The sequence below is a fragment of the Scyliorhinus canicula genome, chromosome 18, assembly GCF_902713615.1.
Source record: "Scyliorhinus canicula chromosome 18, sScyCan1.1, whole genome shotgun sequence".
In the NCBI taxonomy this organism is placed as follows: domain Eukaryota; kingdom Metazoa; phylum Chordata; class Chondrichthyes; order Carcharhiniformes; family Scyliorhinidae; genus Scyliorhinus; species Scyliorhinus canicula.
The window spans coordinates 101,283,088-101,304,499 of NC_052163.1; the positions used below are offsets into that span (position 1 = coordinate 101,283,088).

At 47.4% G+C, this 21,412-nt stretch overlaps 1 protein-coding gene and 1 long non-coding RNA gene across 4 annotated transcripts in view; one reads left to right on the forward strand and one right to left on the reverse strand.

The window, feature by feature from the left end:
• The window catches only part of LOC119953693, a 67,233-nt gene that overhangs the window by 21,890 nt on the left and 23,931 nt on the right, over positions 1–21,412 (reverse strand). The gene's annotated exons all lie outside the window — the stretch shown is intronic.
• acer1 (alkaline ceramidase 1) overlaps positions 1–21,412 on the forward strand; it is a 45,062-nt gene that overhangs the window by 21,198 nt on the left and 2,452 nt on the right. Inside the window, exons 4-5 of one of the 2 annotated variants that reach the window (XM_038778236.1) lie at positions 12,775–12,912; positions 15,125–15,262. In XM_038778236.1, the coding sequence (XP_038634164.1) occupies positions 12,775–12,912; positions 15,125–15,262 (276 nt within the window). The remainder of the gene's footprint in view (positions 1–12,774; positions 12,913–15,124; positions 15,263–21,412) is intronic. The other variant, XM_038778237.1, reaches the window with a different exon arrangement.

The window sequence follows — 21,412 nt, forward strand, 5'->3', positions numbered from 1 at the left end:
ACTCCCATCTAGCCCTCAACCATATCCTCAACTTGCCAAATGCAGCTTCATTACATTACTAAAGTGACATAAATGCCAGCTTTTACCCAATACGTTGCTGTCTGCACTTTAGACAATCCTTTACGGTTTCAACTATTCTAAGGTTCCTTTGTGGCTATTTATAACTTGAAGGCTGTATGACGTGATGTTCCATAATGAATAATTCTCAGTTGCTCTATTAATTTTTTTTAAATTTAGAGTTCCCAATTATTTTTTTCCAATTAAGGGGCAATTTAGAGTGGCCAATCCACCCAGCCTGCACATCCTTGGGATATGGGGGTGAGACCCACGCGGACACTGGGAGAATGTGCAAACTCCACATGGAGAGTGACCCGGGGCCAGGATCGAACTCGGGTCCTCAGCACGTGAAGCTGCCCAGAGTTGCTCTATTAATTTCTTTGGCCAAGTATGTAAATGATAATGTGGAGGGAAAGTCGGATTGAAAGGAAAGAGAACGCAGGTCCAAGTAGGGCCAGAAATTCGTCCTTGGGCACATTCTGGAAATTACACCCATAAACGTATCCAGTTTTGCACCTAGTTTGCTGGTGCCAAAGTATACTTAACCTCCCAATCTAATTCGAATAAACCCCAGGTTAAAAGTGACATAAAGTGACATAATATAGATTGTGCAGCCATCTAAACTTAATTATACACTATTTCCTAGTCCCAGCATTGTCATGATACAAATGACAGAAAAGCACAAATGGTTTATTTCTTTTATTAGTATAATAATTCTACCGATTTCTTTTTTTAACTCCCTCGCTTTTGTATGAGGATACCTTCGGTTTATTAAAGTTGTATTGCGGAAAAGTGTAACCAGAGTGGAAACTTCAGGCCCCATTGTGGCCTGAAATTATAAATGGGCACAAACTCTTGATTTAATCAAGAGCAGAAGAATTTTAAGGCCTGCTTTTGGTTGGAAATGTCCCCAAAACTGGATTTGTATTCCAGCCAACTGAAGCCTTTTTAGCTGCTATAATTAAACATCTTAAGATAGAAATAGTCCCTAATTTGTTTACTGCACTTAGGGCAGCACAGTAGCATATTGGTTAGCACAATTGCTTCACAACTCCAGGGTCCCAGGTTCGATTCCCGGCTTGGGTCACTGTCTGTGCGGAGTCTGCACATTCTCCCCGTGTGTGCGTGGGTCTCCTCCGGGTGCTCCGGTTTCCTCCCGCAGTCCAAAGATGCGCAGGCTAGGTGGATTGGCCAGGCTAAATTGCCCTTAGTGTCCAAAATTGCCCTTAGTGTTGGGTGGGGTTACTGGGTTATGGGGATAGGGTGTGGGCTTGGGTAGGGTGCTCTTTCCAAGAGCCGGTGCAGACCCGATGGGCCGAATGGCCTCCTTCTGCTCTGTAAATTCTATAATTGAGTGTAAATGATTGGGGTCAAAGAAAACACCAAACCCACACCATGAATTTCATCTTAGAGTTTTAAAATTTTAGTTTCAATTCATTTAACCATCAGTCATAAACACCAGGCGCAGGATATTTCATCTGAAAATATGGTGGGTCAGGTTCAGTCAAGGCATTCAAGAGGTCATGTTAGGTAAATGAAGGTCATTTTAAGGGATTTAGATTTCTATTGGCAAAACATTAGGAAGTTAAAGTCCATGGGAAGGTGCGATTAGCCATTTCTTGGTAGCTGCACATCGAAAAACATCCCGTTATCTAAAGGCACATTGCCATTCTTCTGTCCTCGGGGAGTCCACACTCTCAGGGATGTCCTGCTGGCGAGCTGATTGGAGTGCCAACTTGACTGGCTGTCCAATCTCCCCCCCCCCACCTCCCCCCCCCCCCCCCCCCCCCCCGCCCACTTTCAGGCCTCCACCTGCGCTTATGGCCGCCCTCAAACCCCAACCTTGAGGCCCTCGGGAACCTGCCGTCTCCCTGGTGAGGCCCCCCTACCGGGGGCCTGACACCTGGCAGTGCCAACCTGGCACCTGGGCACCCTGGAACTGCCAGTCAGGTGCCCTGACAGTGCCACCAAGATTCCCAGGCACCTGGGGGACTCCAATGGCCTGGGAGACTCCACCAAGTGCCGCTCCGACTGGTCCACGTTTGTATGGACCAAACGGCGCCCTGGCGAGATCTCCCATTATTGAGTCCTGGTCGCCAGGTGAATCCGGCATCTGGGTATTTAAATAAGTCATAAGGCTCATTTAAATATTCAGATCTGGATCTTGCCCAGCAAGGGCGAGATCCAGATCGCGCCGGGAGGAGCAAGTCAGATGATTCACAATCAGCCCGGCACAGAGCCCGATTTGGGGCTCGCTCGCGATTCACCCTCTTGCACCTGGATCCACACCAATGTTATGGGAGCGGTGTTTTCAGAACCCCAAAATGTATCATGGAGTTCAACTAACCTCTCCCTTTAATGTATTGTTGCTTTTGAAGCACACGGCTTGGTCTCCAGGTGTGGTATTACAATTATGGACACGTGGGTTTTTAAACACAAAACAATGTTTATTCCATGAATTCGACTTAACCTTTTAAAATAAACATTGGATCATTTACCACCCCTTACTTCAAAGATAACCCCGAAAATAATACAACACTAAATAATCCCTCAAAATGTTCCTTCAAACCTCCAAAAGACTTAATACCTTTAAACAGAAACACATCAGGTTAACGACATTACTATTATGAGTTTAATTCACCCAAATGATTCTTTCATGGCAGAGATCACTGCAGATCCAGCTCACTGCAAACACAGACACACTCAAGCTCTTTTCCTCAAAACTGAAACTAAAAACAGCTCACAACAAACCAGCCAGGCACTTTTCAGCTGCTCTCTCTCAAACTGAAAACAAAAGCAGAAGTGAGCTCAGCTCCCCCCAACCCTCTGACATCACCAGTAATATGAGCTGCTCCATTTCTTAAAGGTACATTGCTTAAACATCCATTTCTTAAAGGTGCTCTCACATGACACTAAGCACAGCGGCATCGCTGAATTGCGCCCAAGGTATTGTTTTAAGTGGGTTTAATTTAAAGTTTCTCTGATTGGAAGGGTAAATCTGTCATTAGTTTCATGCTGGACAAAAGTGTATGTATCTGTGGGGTTATTTTAAGTTCCAAATGTGTTAGGGGCAGCGTGGTGGTGCAGTGGCTAGCACTACTACTTCATGGCCAGAGGACCTTGGGTCACTGTCCATGTGGAGTGTGCACATTCTCCCCATGTCTGAGTGGGTCTTACCTCACAACCCAAAGATATGCTGGGTAGGTGGACTGGCCATGCTAAATTGCCATTAATTGGATAAAAAATGAATTTGGTACTTTACATTTAAAAAAACAAGTTACAACTGTGCTGAGAGAGGGCAATGGTGTGAAGAATAAACAAAAGGCATAAGCATGTGCGTGTTGCTTAGCAACTTGGACTTTGTAAGGTAGAGAAGCTTTTCAGTTTGAATTGAGCTAATTTTATTGCAGTTGGAGAAAGAAAAAGCATTGAAAGAAAAGGCGGCCCTCACAGCTCTGGTAGAGTCAGTTGTTTTGGAAGGCTAGGGAGGGAACATCTCTCTCAGCTTTGCAAGAAGAAAAGCCATACTAGGGAATAATAGTTAAGAAAATAAATGCAGAGATCTGAAGAACAGCTTGTTAAGGAACTGAGACCAAGGTATTGTTGGAAAAATACAGGTATTTCCACCTCCCCCACCCACCACCATCGCTGTCCACCCCCACTTGATGGAGAGCCCCCAGTGGGGTTCGCTGAAGGCCCCGCCCCATGCCCCACCCTTGTCACTGCCGACATGGCAATGCCAACCTGGTACTGCAGTGTCATGGGACTTAGCCAGAACACTGCCTAGTCATGTCCCTCACCACCCACGACACCTCCGAGCCCCCAACATGGTCATCATGACTGATTTCCATTTCTTGAAACCAGTAGTGACTCCTAACAGCATGATGTCACACAGGCGGGGGGGGGGGGGGGGGGGACGGACGTATGGCAAACCCAGAAGCATTGGCGTAAAGCTGTTTTCAATATTAAAATGCATTTAAATGCATGGTAATCAGTTCAGGGCATGAACCTTATTTTGTCACCAGCAGGGGGCAGTAAAGATCTCAATGTGAGATCTCACCATTGCAAAACCTATTACGGCCCTCTTGCGAGAGCTATCGGACACAATAGGATTTGCATCTGTGGCGAACACAGCCCTAAAATCACCCCCAAAGTGTTCTAACTTAGAAGTTAGGGAGACAATTGGAGTAACCAGACTTAAAGTGGTATAACAGCCTTGTTGTAAAATAAAGGTGTGATGCCATTTTAATACAGTCTGGGAATTGAAAGTTGAAGCAATTTTAAACAGTTTGCACAGAAGTCAAGATAAAGGAATCCTAAAGGGGTCCAGTCCTGGACTGGATTCATTGTTGAAAGTGGAGGAGCTGGCTGCCTGGGGGCTGGTCGGTGGAGGCACGGAGCATTGGTTGAAGGCGGGCCCAAAAAAGGGGATGGCTGATCGGCGAAGGAGGGGGTGGGGGGGGTGGGGGGGGTGGGGGGGGGGGTGGGGTCCCCCCAACTAGGCTGACCACCTGGAATGTTCGAGGGTTAAATGGGCCGGTCAAGAGGGCACTTGTGTTCGCGCATCTTAGGGGACTGAAGACGGACGTGGTAATGTTGCAGGAGACGCACCTTAGAGTAGTTGACCAGATTAGATTGAGGAAAGGCTGGGTCAGTCAGGTTTTTCACTTGGGACTAGACTCAAAGACTAGAGGGGTCGCGATCCTGATCAATAAGCGGGTGGTGTTTGAGGTGGGTAGAATAGTCTCGGATATGGGAGGTCGCTACATTATGGTCAGTGGGAAACTGGAGGGGGTGCAGGTGGTATTAGTAAATGTGTATGCGCAAGATTGGGATGATGTGGAGTTTATAAAGAGGATGCTGGGAAATACTTGGACTCGCACAGGTTGGTCATGGGAGCGGACTTCAACACAGTTATTGACCCTGGCTTGGACCGGTCAAGCTCCAAAACAGGCAGGGTGCCAGCAATGGCAAAGGAACTAAAAGGGTTCATGGAGCAGATGGGGGCGGGGGGGGGGGGGGGGGGGGGTGATGGATCCATGGAGATTTGGGCAGCCGAGTAGAGTTCTCCTTCTACTCACATGTGCATAAAGTGTACTCCCAGATTGATTTCTTTATTTTGAGTAGGGCCTTATTGGTGGACACGGGGTGCTTGGCGATTACAGTCTCAGACCATGCTCTGCACTGGGTTGACCTGCAGGTTAGTAATGCTGATCTCGATACGGGCCCATAGGGAAAAGGTGGACAGGGCAGAGACGCACCGACTGGTAAAGGAGATACTACAGATCACAGGAGGTATGCGGAGACCCCACAGACAGGGCTTTTAAGGGAATGGCAGAGGCTACAGGCGGAGTTCGGTTTGTTAATCACAGGGAGGGCGGTGGAGCAGCTGAGAAAGGCGAGGGGGGCGATCTATGAGTATGGAGACAAGGCCAGCAGAATGCTTGCACAGCAGCTTAGAAAGAGGGAGGCAGCCAGGGAGATAGGGAAAATAAATGATGGAGATGGGAACCTGGTTGGAGATTCAGCAGGGGTGAAGAAGGCGTTTAGGAATTTCTACAGTGGGCTGTATAGGTCGGAACCCCCTACAGGGCCGGAGGGGATGAGGCACTTCTTGAAGGAGCTGAATTTCCCTCAGGTGGACGGGGAGCTGGTAGAAGGGCTGGGGGCCCCGATCGGGTTGGAAGAGATAGTGGAGGGCCTGAAGGCAGTCGGGTAAAGCCCCGGGACCGGACGGGGTACCCAGTGGAGTTTTATAAAACGTTCTCTGGGATTTTGGGGCCGGTGTTGATGAGGATGTTCAATGAGGCAAGGGAAAGAGTGGTGCTGCTCCCAACGATGTCACAGGCCACGATTTAGTTGATTCTGAAGCGGGACAAAAACCGGGAGCTGTGTGGGTCCTCCAGGCTGATATCCCTGTTCAATGTGGATGCCAAATTGCTGGCCAATATTTTGTCCTCCAGGATTGAGGATTGTGTTCTGGACGTTATTGGGGAGGACCAGACGGGGTTTGTTAAGGGTAGGCAGTTGGTGGCCAATGTAAGAAGGTTGCTAAATGTGATCATGATGCCCCCGGAAGGTAGGGAGGTGGAGGTAGTGATCACGATGGATGCAGAAAAGGCTTTTGATCGGGTAGAATGGGATTATCTGTGGGAGGTACTGGGACGGTTCGGATTTGGCCGGGGCTTTATTGACCGGTTCAGGTTGCTGAATCAGGCTCCTGTGGCGAGCGTATGGACGAATAGGACAACATCGGACTATTTTAGACTGCACCAGGGGACGGAACAGGGATGCCCCCTCTCCCCACTGTTGTTCCCACTAGCTAGAGAGCCGTTAGCAATTGCTCTGAGAGCCTCAAGGGGCGGAATGGGCTGGTCCGGGGGGCGCAGTGGAGCACAGAGTGTCGCTTTATGCAGACGACCTGCTTCTGTATGTATCGGACCCATTAGAGGGGATGGAAGACATCATGAGGATTCTAGGAGAATTTGGCCGGTTTTCGGGGTATAAGCTAAATATGGGGAAAAACGAGATTTTTGTGGTCCAGGCGAGGGGACAGGAGAGGGGATTGGGGGAGCTGCCGTTTAGATTAGTAGGGGGAAGTTTTAGGTACCTAGGCATTCAAGTGGCGCGGGAATGGGACCGGCTGCATAAATTAAATCTGGCCCGGGTAGTAGACAAATGAAGGATGATTTTCAGAGGTGGGACGCGCTCCCATTGTCACTGGCTGGCAGGGTGCAAATGGTGAAGATAACGGTCCTCCCGCGATTCCTGTTCATGTTTCAATGTCTCCCCATCTTTATTCCGTGGTCCTTTTATAAACGGGTCAACAAAGTGATCACTGGCTTTGTTTGGGCGGGCAAGACCCCGCGGGTAAGGAAGGTAATGCTTGAGCAGAGTCGGGGAGAGGGCGGGCAGGCGCTGCCAGATTTTAGTAACTATAACTGGGCGGCGAATATAGCCATGATCAGGAAGTGGATAGTGGGGGTGGGGTCGGCATGGGAGCGTATAGAGGCAGCTTCATGCAAGGGCACCAGTCTGGGGGCGTTGGTAACTGCGCCTCTGCCGTTCCCGCCGGCACGGTACTCCACCAGCCCCGTGGTGGTGGCGGCCCTGAGAGCCTGGGGGCAATGAAGGAGACAAGTGGGAGCAGATGGAGCATCGGTCTGTTCCCCAATCTGTAATAATCGCCAGTTTGCCCTGGAAAGTATGGATGGGGGTTTCCGGATATGGTGGAGAGCAGGGATTGGGAGGATGGGGGATATGTTTATAGAGGGGAGCTTTCCGAGTTTGAGGGCGCTGGAGGAGAAGTTTGGGTTGGCGAGGGGAAACAAATTCAGGTATCTGCAGGTGCGGGACTTCCTACGTAAATGGGTGTCAACCTTCCCTCTCCTACCGCTAAGGAAGATTCAGGACAGGGTAGTTTCCAGAGGGTGGTTAGGAGAAGGGAGCGTCTCTGGCATTAACAAGGAACTTACAGGGGATCAGAGGAGACGCAGACCGAGGAGCTGAAGCACAAGTGGGAGGAGGAGCTGGGAGGAGAGATAGAGGATGGTCTATGGGTGGACGCGTTGAGTAAAGTCAACGCGTCCGCAACATGTGCCAAGCTCAGCCTGATACAATTTAAGGTCGTTCACCAAGCTCACATGACAGTGGCCCGGTTGAACAGATTTTTGGGGTGGAAGACAGGTGTGCAAAATGTGCGAACCATATCCACATGTTCTGGGCATGTCCGAAGCTTAGGGGATTTTGGCAGGGGTTTGCAGATGTCATGTTCACGGTTTTAAAAGCAAGGTTGGCGCTGAGTCCAGAGGTGGCGATTTTCGGGGTGTCAGAAGACCTGGGAATCCAGGAGGAGACAGAGGCAGACGTTCTGGCCTTTGCTTCCCTGGTAGCCCGGAGACGGATTCTATCAGCTTGGTGGGATTCAAAGCCCCTGAAGTTGGAAACCTGGCTATCGGACATGGCTGGCTTTCTCTGGAGAAAGTCAAGTTTGCCTTGAGAGGGTCACTGTTAGGGTTCGCCTGGGGGTGGCGACCGTTCGTCGACTTCTTTGCGGAAAATTAAACGTCAGCAGAAGTGGGGTGTTAGTTTAGCTTATAGTAGGGGGTTAATAAAGATGGGACCTGTAAGGAAGGGAGACGGCTTTTGCACTATGTTTATAGTTTCATTTACATTATTCATTTTGTTGTTGTTATAATACCAAAAAAACCTCAATAAAATGTTTATTAAAAAATAGAAAGTGGAGGAGCTTTGTTTGAAAGTGACATTTGGAAAACCTGGTCTGGATTTTGGAACGTAAGCCACTAAGGGAAAGCATAATTATGAGAAAAGATTTTAAAGTGCGTTTTCAGGAGCGTGGTTAGGAAACTCTCACGGCACAATCATCGGGGGGTAATTCTTTTTTTTAATATAAATTTAGAGTACCCAATTCCTTTTTTCCAACTAAGGGGCAATTTAACGTGGCCAGTTCACCTACTCTGCACATCTTTTATTTTGGGTCATGGGGATGAGACCCACACACAGGGGGAGAATGTGTAAACTCCATATGGGCCAGGGGCCAAGTTCGAATCTGGGTCCTTGGCGCCGTGAGGCAGTAGTGCTAACCACTGCACCACCGTGTTGCCCCATCTGGGGTGAATTCTCAGGATACATCTCTATTCACTAGGGGTTCAGAGTGGAAAGTATATTTTCTCACAGTCATCTTGTGTGCTTAAAAGGGACTTTGGGTTAATGAGACCATTGTAGATTACTATGTACTTTGTAACCCGTGTTAATCCAAAAATCTGTGTGTAATTGTTAAGTCCCACGGCTCCTCCTCCACATTTTATAAAAAAGTAAAAGTTAGGGGCAGGATTCTCCAATAATGGGGCTATGTCCACACGTCCGCAAGAAAACGGGCGCGTATCACTCCGGAATTTTTTCTAGAAAGTCCGGCGTGATTGTCCGTTTTTAAGGGGCTTGCAGGACCCTGGAGTATCCACGCAGCTCCGGCTGCCGATACAGGGCCCTGCACATCCGGCCGCGGGTCCGCGCATGTGCGCGGTGGCCTCGTGTGACATAGCAGACCCACACAGCTGGCCGGTGACGAAGAAGTAGGTCCCCCCAGATCGCGAGCACCCGCCGATTGGTGGCCCCCGATCACGGGCCTGACTGTCGTGGAGGCCCCCCACCCCGGTGACGGATCCCCCCGCCCCCCAAGCAGGACGGCCACCGCAGCCGCAACTCCGAGCTCCCGCTGGGTGGAACCATATGTGAACCACGCGGACGGGAACTCGGCCAGTCATCTACGGAGAATGTCCGCGGGGGCCTCGTTCAAAGTCCCCTGACCGACACCGCGTCAATCGCGCACGCGCACGACTGTCGGTGATTCTCCGGTCGGCGACGAATTGCGGGAAGGTGTTGCAGGTCCGATGCCCCATTCTCTGCCCTCGCGCCGGGCGCTTTTGCAGCGCGGGGGCTAAGAGAATCCCAGGCATGGTCTTTTGAACCAGGGTTCCATTCTGGAATCTTTCTGTCCAGTTATAACATCAACTGGGATTGTAACTGGCATTAAATAATTACTTGAACAGAAACAGTTGCAGGGGTACCGGGAAAAGGCACTAAGTCGTGATGCTAGTTTGGAGAGCCGGTGCAGACATAGTGGGCCAAATGGCCTCCTTCTATGTTATAATGATTCTGTAGTGGGCAGCACGGTGGTGCAATGGGTTAGCCCTGATGCCTCTCGGCGCCGGGGTCCCAGGTTCGATCCTGGCTCTGGGTCACTATCCGTGTGGAGTTAGCACATTCTCCCCGTGTTTGCCCCCACAACCCAAAGATGTGCAGGCTAGGTGGATTAGCCACACTAAATTGCCCCTTAATTGAAAAAGAAAATGAATTGGGTACTCTAAATTTAGAAAAATAAAATAAAAATAATGATTCTGTAATTCTATTTAAGAACCTGCAATCAGGAAAGGTTTTCAATTGATTATGGGACCCATACTTATACCTCAAAAATGCTTTCAAAAGAAATAAAATATACAGAGCAGGTCCCGGTGAGGATGAAATCTTTTTTAAAAAAGTTCAACAATTAAAAAAAAAGAAACTTTATTTCTTTGATGCGTCTGACAATCTGGTTGAACCTTCATAAATCCCGGGAATGCACAGCTGAGGATATTCCGATTTGTGAGTTAGGGGCATGGCCAGTTTTCTTTCATTCTTTCACATGATGTGGATGTTGCTGGCTATGCCAGCATTTTTTAATGTCCATCCCGAATTGCCTTCGAGAAGGTGTTGGCGAGTTGTCCTCTTGAACCACTGCAGTCAATGTGGTGTTGGTACAACAACAGTGCTGTTAGGGAGGGACTTCCGGGATTTTGGTCCAGCGACATTGAGGGAACGATGATATGTTTCCAAGTCAGGATGGTGTGCAGCTTGGAGGGGAACTTCCTGGTGGTGGTGTTCCCTTGCATCTGTTGCCCTTGTCCTTCTAAATGGTAGAGGTCGTCGGGGTTTGGAAAGTGCTGGCGAAGGAGCCTTGGTGAGTTGCTGTGGTGCATCTTGTAGATGGTACATTCTGCTGCCACTGTGCGTCGGTGGTGCAATGAGTGGAGGTTGGAAGTGGTGGACGGAGTTGAGCCGGTCTCTTTGTCTTTGGTGGTGCCGAGGTTCTTAAGTGTTCGTGGAAAGTATTCCATTACATTCCTGACTTGTGGCTTCTAGAGATGCTGGACTGACTCTAGAAAGACAGGATGTGGGTTATGCGACGCAGAATTGCCAGTCTCTGAGCTGCTCTTGTATCCACAGTATTTACATGAGTAGTCCAGTTCAGTGTCTGGTCAGTGCTAACCCCCAGGAAGTTGATAGTTGGGGATTCAGCAATGGTAATGCCATTGAATGTCAAGGGGAGATGATTGGACTCTCTCTTGTTGAAGATGGTAATTATCTGGCACTTGTGAAGTACGAATGTTACTCGCCATTTATCAGCCTCAGTCTGGATATTGTCCAGGTCTTTCTACATTTGGACATGGACTGCTTCAGTGCCTGAGGAGTCACGAATGGTGCTGAACATTGTGCTATCACCAGTGCATATCCCCACTTCTTGTCTTATGATGGAGGGAAGGCCATTGATGAAGCAGCTGAAGATGGCTGGGTCTACGACACTACTCTGAGGAACTCCTGCAATGCTGTCCTGGGACTGAGCGATTGACCTCCAACAGCAACAACATCTCCTTTGTGCCAGGTATGACTCCAACCAGTGGAAGGTTTTCTCCCTGATTCATCTAGTTTCATTACTTTTTGTGGGCCTTTTAGCAGTTTGTTACAACTGAGTGGCTTGCTAGGCCATTTCAGAGGGCATTTGAGAGTCATAGAATCATAGTATCTGAAAGAACAGCCTACCTCGGCCCTGACTCCCGCCTTATCGCCGTAACTCCACCTAACCTGCACATCTTTGGATTATGGGGTGAAGCCAGAGCACTCGGAGGAAACCCACCAAGACACAGGGAAAAAGTGCAAACTCCACGTAGTTGTGGAGTCACATTGTTGTGGGTCTGGAGTCACATGTAGGCAAGACCAGGTAAGGATGGCAGATGTCCTTCCCTAAGGGATAATAGTGAACAAAATGGGTTTTAATGTCAATTATGTAATTGACAATTATTGAAACTAACTTTTTGTAATTCCAAATTTATTAATTGAATTCAAATTCCACCAGGTGGTGTGGTAGGTTTTTGAACCCATGTTCCCAGAACACAAACCCATGTCTCTGGATTATTAGCCCAGTGGTATTACCATTACACCACTGCACTGACTTAAAAAGATTTGGGCACATTGTGGTTAGGCTTGTATATCACTTAATGCCAAATTTATAGCTCTTTAAAGCCAGGGACAAATATACTCTCTCTAAGCCAGATGTCTAAAAACCAGAGTTGTTCAAAAGCAGGACATTTTTAGAATGTGCCATGCATCATATTTTTAAAATATTTTGCTCAATTATAATTAGCTTACCTGGACAATTCAGCTATGCACTACATGGCACTAGATCTATTATCCCCTTCACCACTTGTGCACTGCTCCATTCCTATCCTCCGAGTAACTCTTGACCCCACCCAACCTGGATTGGCCTCAACTGCCCACTGCCCAAAGCGGACAACCCGAAACATGGCAAAATTTAAAATCTGGCATGACCTCTGTCCCAAGGCTGCCGGTTTTGAGAGCATTTTCCTGGAACTGGGTTGCATCTAGGCCACGGGTGCATTTGGAGCAAATGCACAGTAAACTTCACGTCTAAATATCGGTTCTTCCTCACAAGCCACATTGCCAGTTCTACTTTCACACAGATATGAGAAAGCAACTTACAATATCCCTTAAATGAAAAGAAAAAAGTGACAAATCTGGCAGCACAGTGGTTAGCACTGCTGCCTCGCAGCGCCGAGGATTTGGGTTCGATCCCAGTCCGAGTCACTGTGTGGAGTTTGCAGAGTCTCATTGTGTCTGCATGGGTCTCACCCCCCACAACCCAAAGATGTGCAGGGTAGGTGGATTGGCCACTCTAAATTGTGCCTTAATTGAGAAAACAAGAATTGGCCACTTTAAATTTATTTAAAAATACTAGACGTCCAAACTAAAAATGTGTACTGGTGGAACATTTCTATCTCAGTAGCTTTGTGAAGCAAAAATTGAACTTGGAAAGTAATGCAACAGTCCAGAATTTAATTAAATATGTTTTCCCCCTCTCTTCAGGAAGTCTTTTTCACTGATTGTCTTTCTGACTGCACTGCTGAGCACCATCCTGTCAGTTTTTAGACCAACCGTGAATGCTTATGCATTGAATAGTGTCGCCTTCCACATTATTTATGTGATTTCACTTGAATTAAAAAGGTAAGAGTCAGTATTATCAGCAGTATTAAACCCGAAAAGTAGATCTGCATCAAAACAGGTAAAGACTGGGCCCAATATTAACTCTTGTGCATTTGATGGGTTTTGAATGAGTTAAAACCGAGCCTACTGTAATTAAAGCATGGTGTTATATTGGAGGTCCATAGAGTTTCACTGAATCCCTACAGTGCAGAAGGAAGCCATTCAACCCATCAAGTCTACCCTGACCCGAAAGAACACGGGGCAGCACGGTAGCATGGTGGTTAGCATAAATGCTTCACAGCTCCAGGGTCCCAGGTTCGGTTCCCGGCTGGGTCACTGTCTGTGCGGAGTCTGCACGTCCTCCCCGTGTGTGCGTGGGTTTCCTCCGGGTGCTCCGGTTTCCTCCCACAGTCCAAAGATGTGCAGGTTAGGTGGATTGGTCATGCTAAATTGCCCGTAGTGTCCTTAAAAAGTAAGGTTGGGGGGGGGAGGGTTGTTGGGTTACGGGTATAGGGTGGATACGTGGGGTTGAGTGGGGTGATCATTGCTCGGCACAACATCGAGGGCCGAAGGGCCTGTTCTGTGCTGTACTGTTCTATAACACCCCACCTGTGCCACTGTGCCGCCCAAGTCTGGAGCATGTTTCGTTGTTTCACAATCATCTAAGTGCCTCATGTATTAATTTTGATTTCATGCCAGAGTAAATGATGATTAAAACTCAAAAGGATATGGCATGATTTTAATAAGATGGATCATATATTGTATATCTGATATCAATACAGTATATCTTGAATCATAACAGCTGCTCCTTCACAGTCACTTCACAATTTTGCAGTGTAGTCATTGTGGTAATTTAAGGAAACATGAGCACCCATATTTTTTTGCTGCATGTCGTACTTTAAAAAAAATATGTTGGCTGAGAGATAAATATTGAACTCTCTTGCTGTTCAGATGGTGCCCATCCATCTAAGAAGCCAGATGACACCTCAGTTTAATTACAAATCAAAAAGGTGGTATCTCTGACTGTGCAACACCATCTCTGTTCTAGGTTATATACTTAACTCTCTGCAGTGGGCCTAGAAACCAATAATTTTCTGATTCTGGAGCAAAAGTGCTATCACTGAGCCATTGCTGCAGTGGAAGGTGGAATAGTTGATAGCTCACAGAATGCAACAAATCAGAGTTCTTTTTTCAATTTCCTGACCGCACAAGTTTACCTGAATGCAGAAAATACACATTTGAGAAGCCAATGAAATGCACCAGTAATAAAGATAACACTTGACGAGTAAGGGAACAGTTACTTAACTGGTAGGAATAGCGCACCGTGCGATGTTGTAGCCTAGTTGAGCAAGACTCATTCTTTTTAGAAATTCTTTGGGGGGGGGCGGGGTACGGTGGCACAGCGGTTACCACTGCTGCCTCACGCCGCTGAGGACCTGGGCTTGATTCCGGCCTAGGTCACTGTCCATGTGGAGTTTGCACATTCTCCTTGTGTATGTGTGGGTCTTGCCCCAACAACCCAAAGATGTGCAGGGTAGGTGGATTGGCCGCGCTAACTTGCCCCGTAATTGGGAAAGAAAAATTGGGTACTCTAAATTTCTGAAAAAGAAAATTCTTTTGATAAATTCTAAAGTTTTGGAGTATGCAATAGATTGCCACATTAGCATTTCTGGGCTCCTGTGCCATACTGGCATCTGGTGCATCCACCACTGCCTTGGAGATCTTGACAGAAAACACAGGACGTGCAGCGCTGAGGACCCGGGTTTGAATCCCGGTCCTGGGCCATTGTCCGTGTGGAGTTTGCCCATTCTCCCCGTGTCTGCCTGGGTTTCACCCCCACCACAACCCAAAGATGTGCAGGTTAGGTGGATTGGCCACGCTAAATTGCCCCTTAATTGGAAAAACAAAATAACTGGGTACTCTAAATTTATCAAAAAAAAAGAAAAAGAAACACAGGACGTATTCAATATAATATAAATTCCACATAGTTCGCTCAACCCAAATGGACCCAGCAACCTAGAGTCAGAACACCTCGGGAGCCAATGAATACTTCGGCAGGATAAAAAATACAGAGAGTTGTAGAGCTGGGGAGAAAAGGCAAAGTATGTCAAAGATGTGTGGGTCAGGGGAGCTATCAAACATTAGGAAAAGCAATGAGTGCGAGATTTATAATCTAATTAAGACCGGTTGCAATTCCAGTTAAACACATGGAGCTTTTGTGCTTATTTTTCAGATGTACAGATCAGAGAATAATTAACCTGGCCTTTGTGACCGTGGCTTGGTGGCTTGTAGCGATTTCTTGCTGGCTAAGTGATCGTTTGCTCTGTGCTTTCTGGAGGCAGATAAACTTTTACTATCTCCATAGCTTCTGGTAAAAACTGCTTTAAACACTTTTTTTGTTATAAGTTTAGAGTACCCATTTATTGGATGGGATTCACCGACCCCCCGACGGGTCGGCGAATCACCGAGGGGGAGGGGGGGGGGGTGTGTGTGTATCCCGCCCCGCTGCTCCAACGCTGGCTGCCAAATTCTCCGGCGCCGGTTTTCGGGTGGGGGCGGGGATCGCACCGCGCCGGTCGGAGGCCATTGGCAGCGGCCCCCTCGACAATTCTCCAGGCCCTGATGGGCCGAGCGGCCACCCGTTTTCGCCCAGTCCCGCCGGCGTGAAATAGACAAGGTCCATACCGGCGGGACCTGGCTTGGAGGGTGGTTAGCGGGGTCCGGCGCTCACTGTGGCCTGGCCCGCGATTGGGGCCACTGATCTGCGGGCGGGCCTGTGCCATTGGGGCACTCTTTGCCTCTGCGCCGGACTCTGGAAGGCTCCGCGATGGCCGATGCGGAGAAGAAACCCCCTGTGCATGCGCAGGAAACACGCCAGCGGTTCTGCGCATGCGCCAGAACACGGTAGCAGTCCTGCGCATGCACTGACTCACGCCGGCCGGCGGAGGCCCTTCACCGCCGGTTGGCACGGCGCCAACCCCTCCAGCGCCGGTCTAGCCCCCGGAAGTGCGGAGGATTCCGCACCTTCCGGGCGCCCCGATGCTGGAGTGGTTCGCGCCACTCTTTGGCGCCGGTACAGGCAGCCACGCCGATTGCGGGAGAATCCCGGCCATTATTTTTCTAATTAAGGGGCAATTTAGCGTGGCCAATTCACTAACCCTGCACCTCTTTGGGTTGTGGTGGTAAGGCCCACGCAGACACGGGGAGAATGTGAGTTTTTCAACACTGTTATTGTTTGAGATCTGTGTTTCCCCGCTCCAAAATAGGTGTTATAAATGATGAGAATTGTCACAGGATGGTTTTCTATTTGTTTTTTCTAGGTTCAGGTATGTTAAGGTACTTTCCTCGGCAAGTTCCAACTTCCTATTGTCCTGCACATTTCTTCAGTAGCATTGATATCTAGGTTAGCTTTTCATAATATTCCCAGGATATCATACTGAAAAATCCTTCTGCCAATTGACTGCTAAAATGACCTTTCTTCCAGTTGCAAAATAACCCACTCAACGTCATTTTAAATTTGGACAGTCACACAAAAATATATTTAAAAACCCCATGGATCATCAATGCCAATGCTCGGAATCTGTCAGAAGATCTACTGCTGTGTAACATTGGGACTATTATATTGTATAATGAAAGGCACTTTGTAATACAATAGAGCCTGCCTCAGCGGAGGACTACAGTGGAGCAGGGAATAGGGTGACAGAATGCAAAGGCGGGACAGGCCTAAAGAAACAGGCGGGAGCCGTCAAAATCCAGGAACTCTCTCCCTAAAGTATTGTGGATATACCTATACCATATGCACTGCAGTGGTTAGTAAGGTCATCGTCACTTTCTCAAGGGCAGTTGTGGATGGACAATAAATGGTGACCTTGCCAGTTGTATGCATAATTGAGGACACTGTACAGAGGTTCATCCCCAAGAAAAGAAAGATTATCCAGGGAGGGATTAGACAGCCATGGCTGACAAAGGAGGTCAGGAAATGTATCAAAGAAAAAGAGAGATCCTATAAAGTGGCCAAAAGCACTGGGAAATCAGAAGATTGGGAAGGCTACAAAAACAAACAAGAGGTTAACAAAGAGACAAATAAGGAAGGAGAGGATCAAATATGAAGGCAGGCTAGCCAGTAATATAAGAAATGATAGTAAAAGTTTCTTTCAATACATAAGAAACAAACGACAGGCCAAAGTAGACATTGGGCCAATTCAAACTGATTCCGGAAGGCTAGTGATGGGAGACGAGGAAATGGCTGGAGAACTTAATAAGTACTTTGCGTCTGTCTTCACAGTGGAAGACATGAGTAATAACCCAAAAATTATAGAGGGTCAGGGGGCTGAGTTGAGTATGGTTGCCATTACAAAAGAGATGGTGCTAAAAAAGCTAAAAGGTCTTAAAATTGACAAATCTCCTGGCCCCGATGGGCTACACCCTAGAGTTCTGAGGGAGGTGGCTTCCCTGCGCATGCACGGATGAAGAAATAGCGGAAGCGTTGGTTGAGATCTTTCAAAAATCATTGGAGTCAGGGAAAGTCCCGGACGATTGGAAGATCGCTGTTGTAACCCCCTTGTTCAAGAAAGGATCAAGACAAAAGATGGAAAATTATAGGCCAATTAGCCTAACGTCGGTTGTTGGTAAAATTCTAGAATCTATCGTTAAGGATGAGATTTCTAAATTCTTGGAAGAGCAGGGTCGGATTAGAACAAGTCAACATGGATTTAGTAAGGGGAGGTCGTGCCTGACGAACCTGTTAGAATTCTTTGAGGAGGTGACAAGTAGGTTAGACCAGGGAAACCCAGTGGATGTGGTCTATCTGGATTTCCAAAAGGCCTTTGATAAGGTGCCACACAGGAGGCTGCTGAGTAAGGTGAGGGCCCATGGTGTTCGAGGTGAGCTACTGGCATGGGTTGAGGATTGGCTGTCTGACAGAAGGCAGAGAGTTGGGATAAAAGGTTCTTTTTCGGAATGGCAGCCGGTGACCAGCGGTGTCCCACAGGGTTCAGTGTTGGGGCCGCAGCTGTTCGCCATATATATTAATGATCTGGATGAAGGAACTGGGGGCATTCTAGCGAAGTTTGCCGATGATACGAAGTTAGGTGGTCAGGCAGGTAGTGCTGAGGAAGTGGGGAGGCTGCAGAAGGATCTAGACAGTTTGGGAGAGTGGTGCAGGAAATGGCTGATGCAATTCAACGTGAGAAAATGTGAGGTCTTGCACTTTGGAAAAAAGAATCCAAGCATAGACTACTTTCTAAACGGTGAGAAAATTCATAATGCCAAAGTACAAAGGGATCTGGGAGTGCTAGTCGAGGATTCCCTAAAGGTAAACATGCAGGTTGAATCTGTGATTAAGAAAGCAAATGCAATGTTGTCATTTATCTCAAGAGGGTTGGAATATAAAAGCAGCGATGTGCTACTGAGCCTTTATAAGGCTCTGGTTAGGCCCCATTTGGAGTACTGTGTCCAGTTTTGGGCCCCACATCTCAGGAAGGACATACTGGCACTGGAGCGTGTCCAGCGGAGATTCACACGGATGATCCCTGGAATGGCGGGTCTAACATATGATGAACGGCTGAGGATCCTGGGATTGTATTCATTGGAGTTTAGAAGGTTAAGGGGAGATCTAATAGAAACTTACAAGATAATACATGGCTTAGAAAGGGTGGACGCAAAGAAACTGTTTCCGTTAGGCGAGGAGACGAGGACCCGTGGGCACAGCCTTAGAATTAGAGGGGGTAAATTCAGAACAGAAATGCGGAGACATTTCTTCAGCCAGAGAGTGGTGGGCCTGTGGAATTCATTGCCGCGGAGTGCAGTGGAGGCCGGGACGCTAAATGGCTTCAAGGCCGAGATAGATAAATTCTTGATGTCGCTAGGAATTAAGGGCTATGGGGAGAATGCTGGTAGGTGGAGTTGAAATGCCCATCAGCCATGATTGAATGGCGGAGTGGACTCGATGGGCCGAATGGCCTTACTTCCACTCCTATGTCTTATGGTCTTATGGTGCCCACTTTCAATGAACAAAGTTAAAAATCAGGATAAGGATCGAGTATGGTACGCGAATAAAACAGCTACAGAGGTAAAAAGAAATTTGGGCTGAAAAGGCACTTAGAGCCTGAGTAAATTCTAAGGTTAGAGTAATTTCTAAGGTTAGAATAAAAGTGAATTTTTATTTGATATTCATACTTACACAGGAAAATTTACAGCAATTTGATAAGCTGAAATAGAGATTGAGACTGAAGAGCTTTTGGACAGTCCAGTTGAGCAAAATGGAAGCCCGATCACAGCACCCAGTGGCGGGAGGCCTGTCATTACACAGTGACGGGAAACAGGAGACAAAGGAAACTGGCATTATGAATGTTTAGCAATGAGGGCAGCATGGTGGCACAGTGGACAGCTGCCTCATGGCGCCGAAGACCTAGGTTCGATCCCGGCTCTGGGTCACTGTCGGTGTGGAGTTTGCACAATATCCCCATGTTTGCGTGGGTTTTGCCCCCACAACCCAAAGATGTGCAGGGTAGCTGGATTGGCCATGCTAAATTGCTCCATAATTGGAAAATATTAATTGGGTACTCTAAATTTATTTTTAAAAATGAATGTTTAACATTGGGGCGGCACGGTGGTGCAATGGTTAGCATTGCTGCCTCTTGGCACTGAGGACCTGGGTTCTATCCCGGCCCCGGTCATTGTCCGTGTGGAGTTTGCACATTGTCTACTTGGGTCTCACCTCCACAACCAAAGATGTGTATGGCAGGTGGATTGGCCACTCTAAATTGCCCCTCAATTGGAAAAAAAATGAATGTTCAACATTGTACATGCTGGCATCAATGATCATTGAGAAGCCTTGGTTAGAGAAAATAACGTTCTGGAACAAGAAAAACCCCCATAGTATTATATGTGGACAATAAGGACCAAGTGTAGTCTTCAGATGAAGTGGGGTTGCAGACCAGAATACAATAACACAAAGTGAACCAGATGTTGTTCAATCCTCATGCAACGAGAGTGTAATTACAGCATATTTTAAACCATGCAGTTTAAAAAAGATTCCTTCATTGGATGTGGGCGTCACTGGCTATGCCAGCATTCATTGTCCATTCTTTTTCCCCCCAAATTTTAGAGTACCCAATTAATTTCTTTTCCAATTAAGGGGCAATTTAGCATGGCCATTCCACCTAGCTTGCACATTTTTGGGTTGTGGGGGCAAAACCCACGCAAATACGGGGAGAATGTTCAAACTCCAGTGACCCATGCCGGAATCGAACCGGGACCTCGGCGCCGTGAGGCCGCAGTGCTGACCCACTGCACCACCGTGCTGCCCTATCATTGTCCATTCTTAATTGCCCTTGAGAAGGTGGTGGTGAGTCACCTTAGAATCATTACAGTGCAGAAGGATGCCATTTGGCTCATCAAAGCTGCACCGACCCTCCGAAAGGGCACCCTACCTCGGCCAACGGCCCCACCTTATCCCGGTAACTCAGTAAACCCTGGCACTGTGAGGCCTTCTTGAACCACTGCAGTCCATGGAAGGAAGTTCCAGGATTTTGACCGAGTAACAGTGACAGTGAAGGAATGGTGATATATTTCCAAGTCAGGACGGACAGAGGGGAACTTGCAGGTGGTTGTGTTCTCATGGGTCACTGTCTGTGTGGAGTCTGCATGTTCTCCCTATGTCTGCGTGGGCTTCCTCCCACAAGTCCCAAAAGACGTGCTTGTTAGGTGAATTGGACATTCTGAATTGGATTGGATTTGTTTATTGTCACATGTATCGAGGTACAGTGAAAAGTATTTTTCTGCGTGCAGCTCAAACAGATCATTTAGTGGGCAGCACGATGGCGCAGTGGGTTAGCACTGCAGCCTCATGGTCTTGATCCCCAGGTTCGATCCCGGCTCTGGGTCACGTCCGTGTGGAGTTTGCACATTCTCCCAGTGTTTGCGTGGGTTTCGCCCCCACAACCCAAAAATGTGCAGGGTAGGTGGATTGGCCATGCTAAATTGCCCCTTAATTGGAAAAAATTAATTGGGTACTCTAAATTATTTTTTAAAACCATATCATTTAGTACATGAAAAGAAAATACGTAATAGGGCAACACAAGGTACACAATGTAAATACATAGACACTGGCATTGGGTGAAGCATACAGGAGTGTATTAATCAGATCAGTCCCTAAGAGGGTCATTAAGGAGTCTGGTAACAGCGGGGAAGAAGCTGTTTTTGAATCTGTTTGTGCCTGCTGAGGGATTTTCACAGTAATTCATTGCCGTGTTAATGTAAGTCTACTTGTGACAATAATAAAGATTATTATTATTATGCATCTTCTCCCCTTGTCACTGGGGAAATGGAAAGTTATGGTTCAAGTGCACACAAATGTGAGATTTATTTTATATGTTATAAATTTACAAATGAATAAATGATACCAAATATCCTTACATACAGTATAAATGATATTGTTTAATTTGATATCAAATTACCATTATTTTGAATTAATATTTTATATACATAATGATTCCTTCCTTTTATCTCTTATCACTGG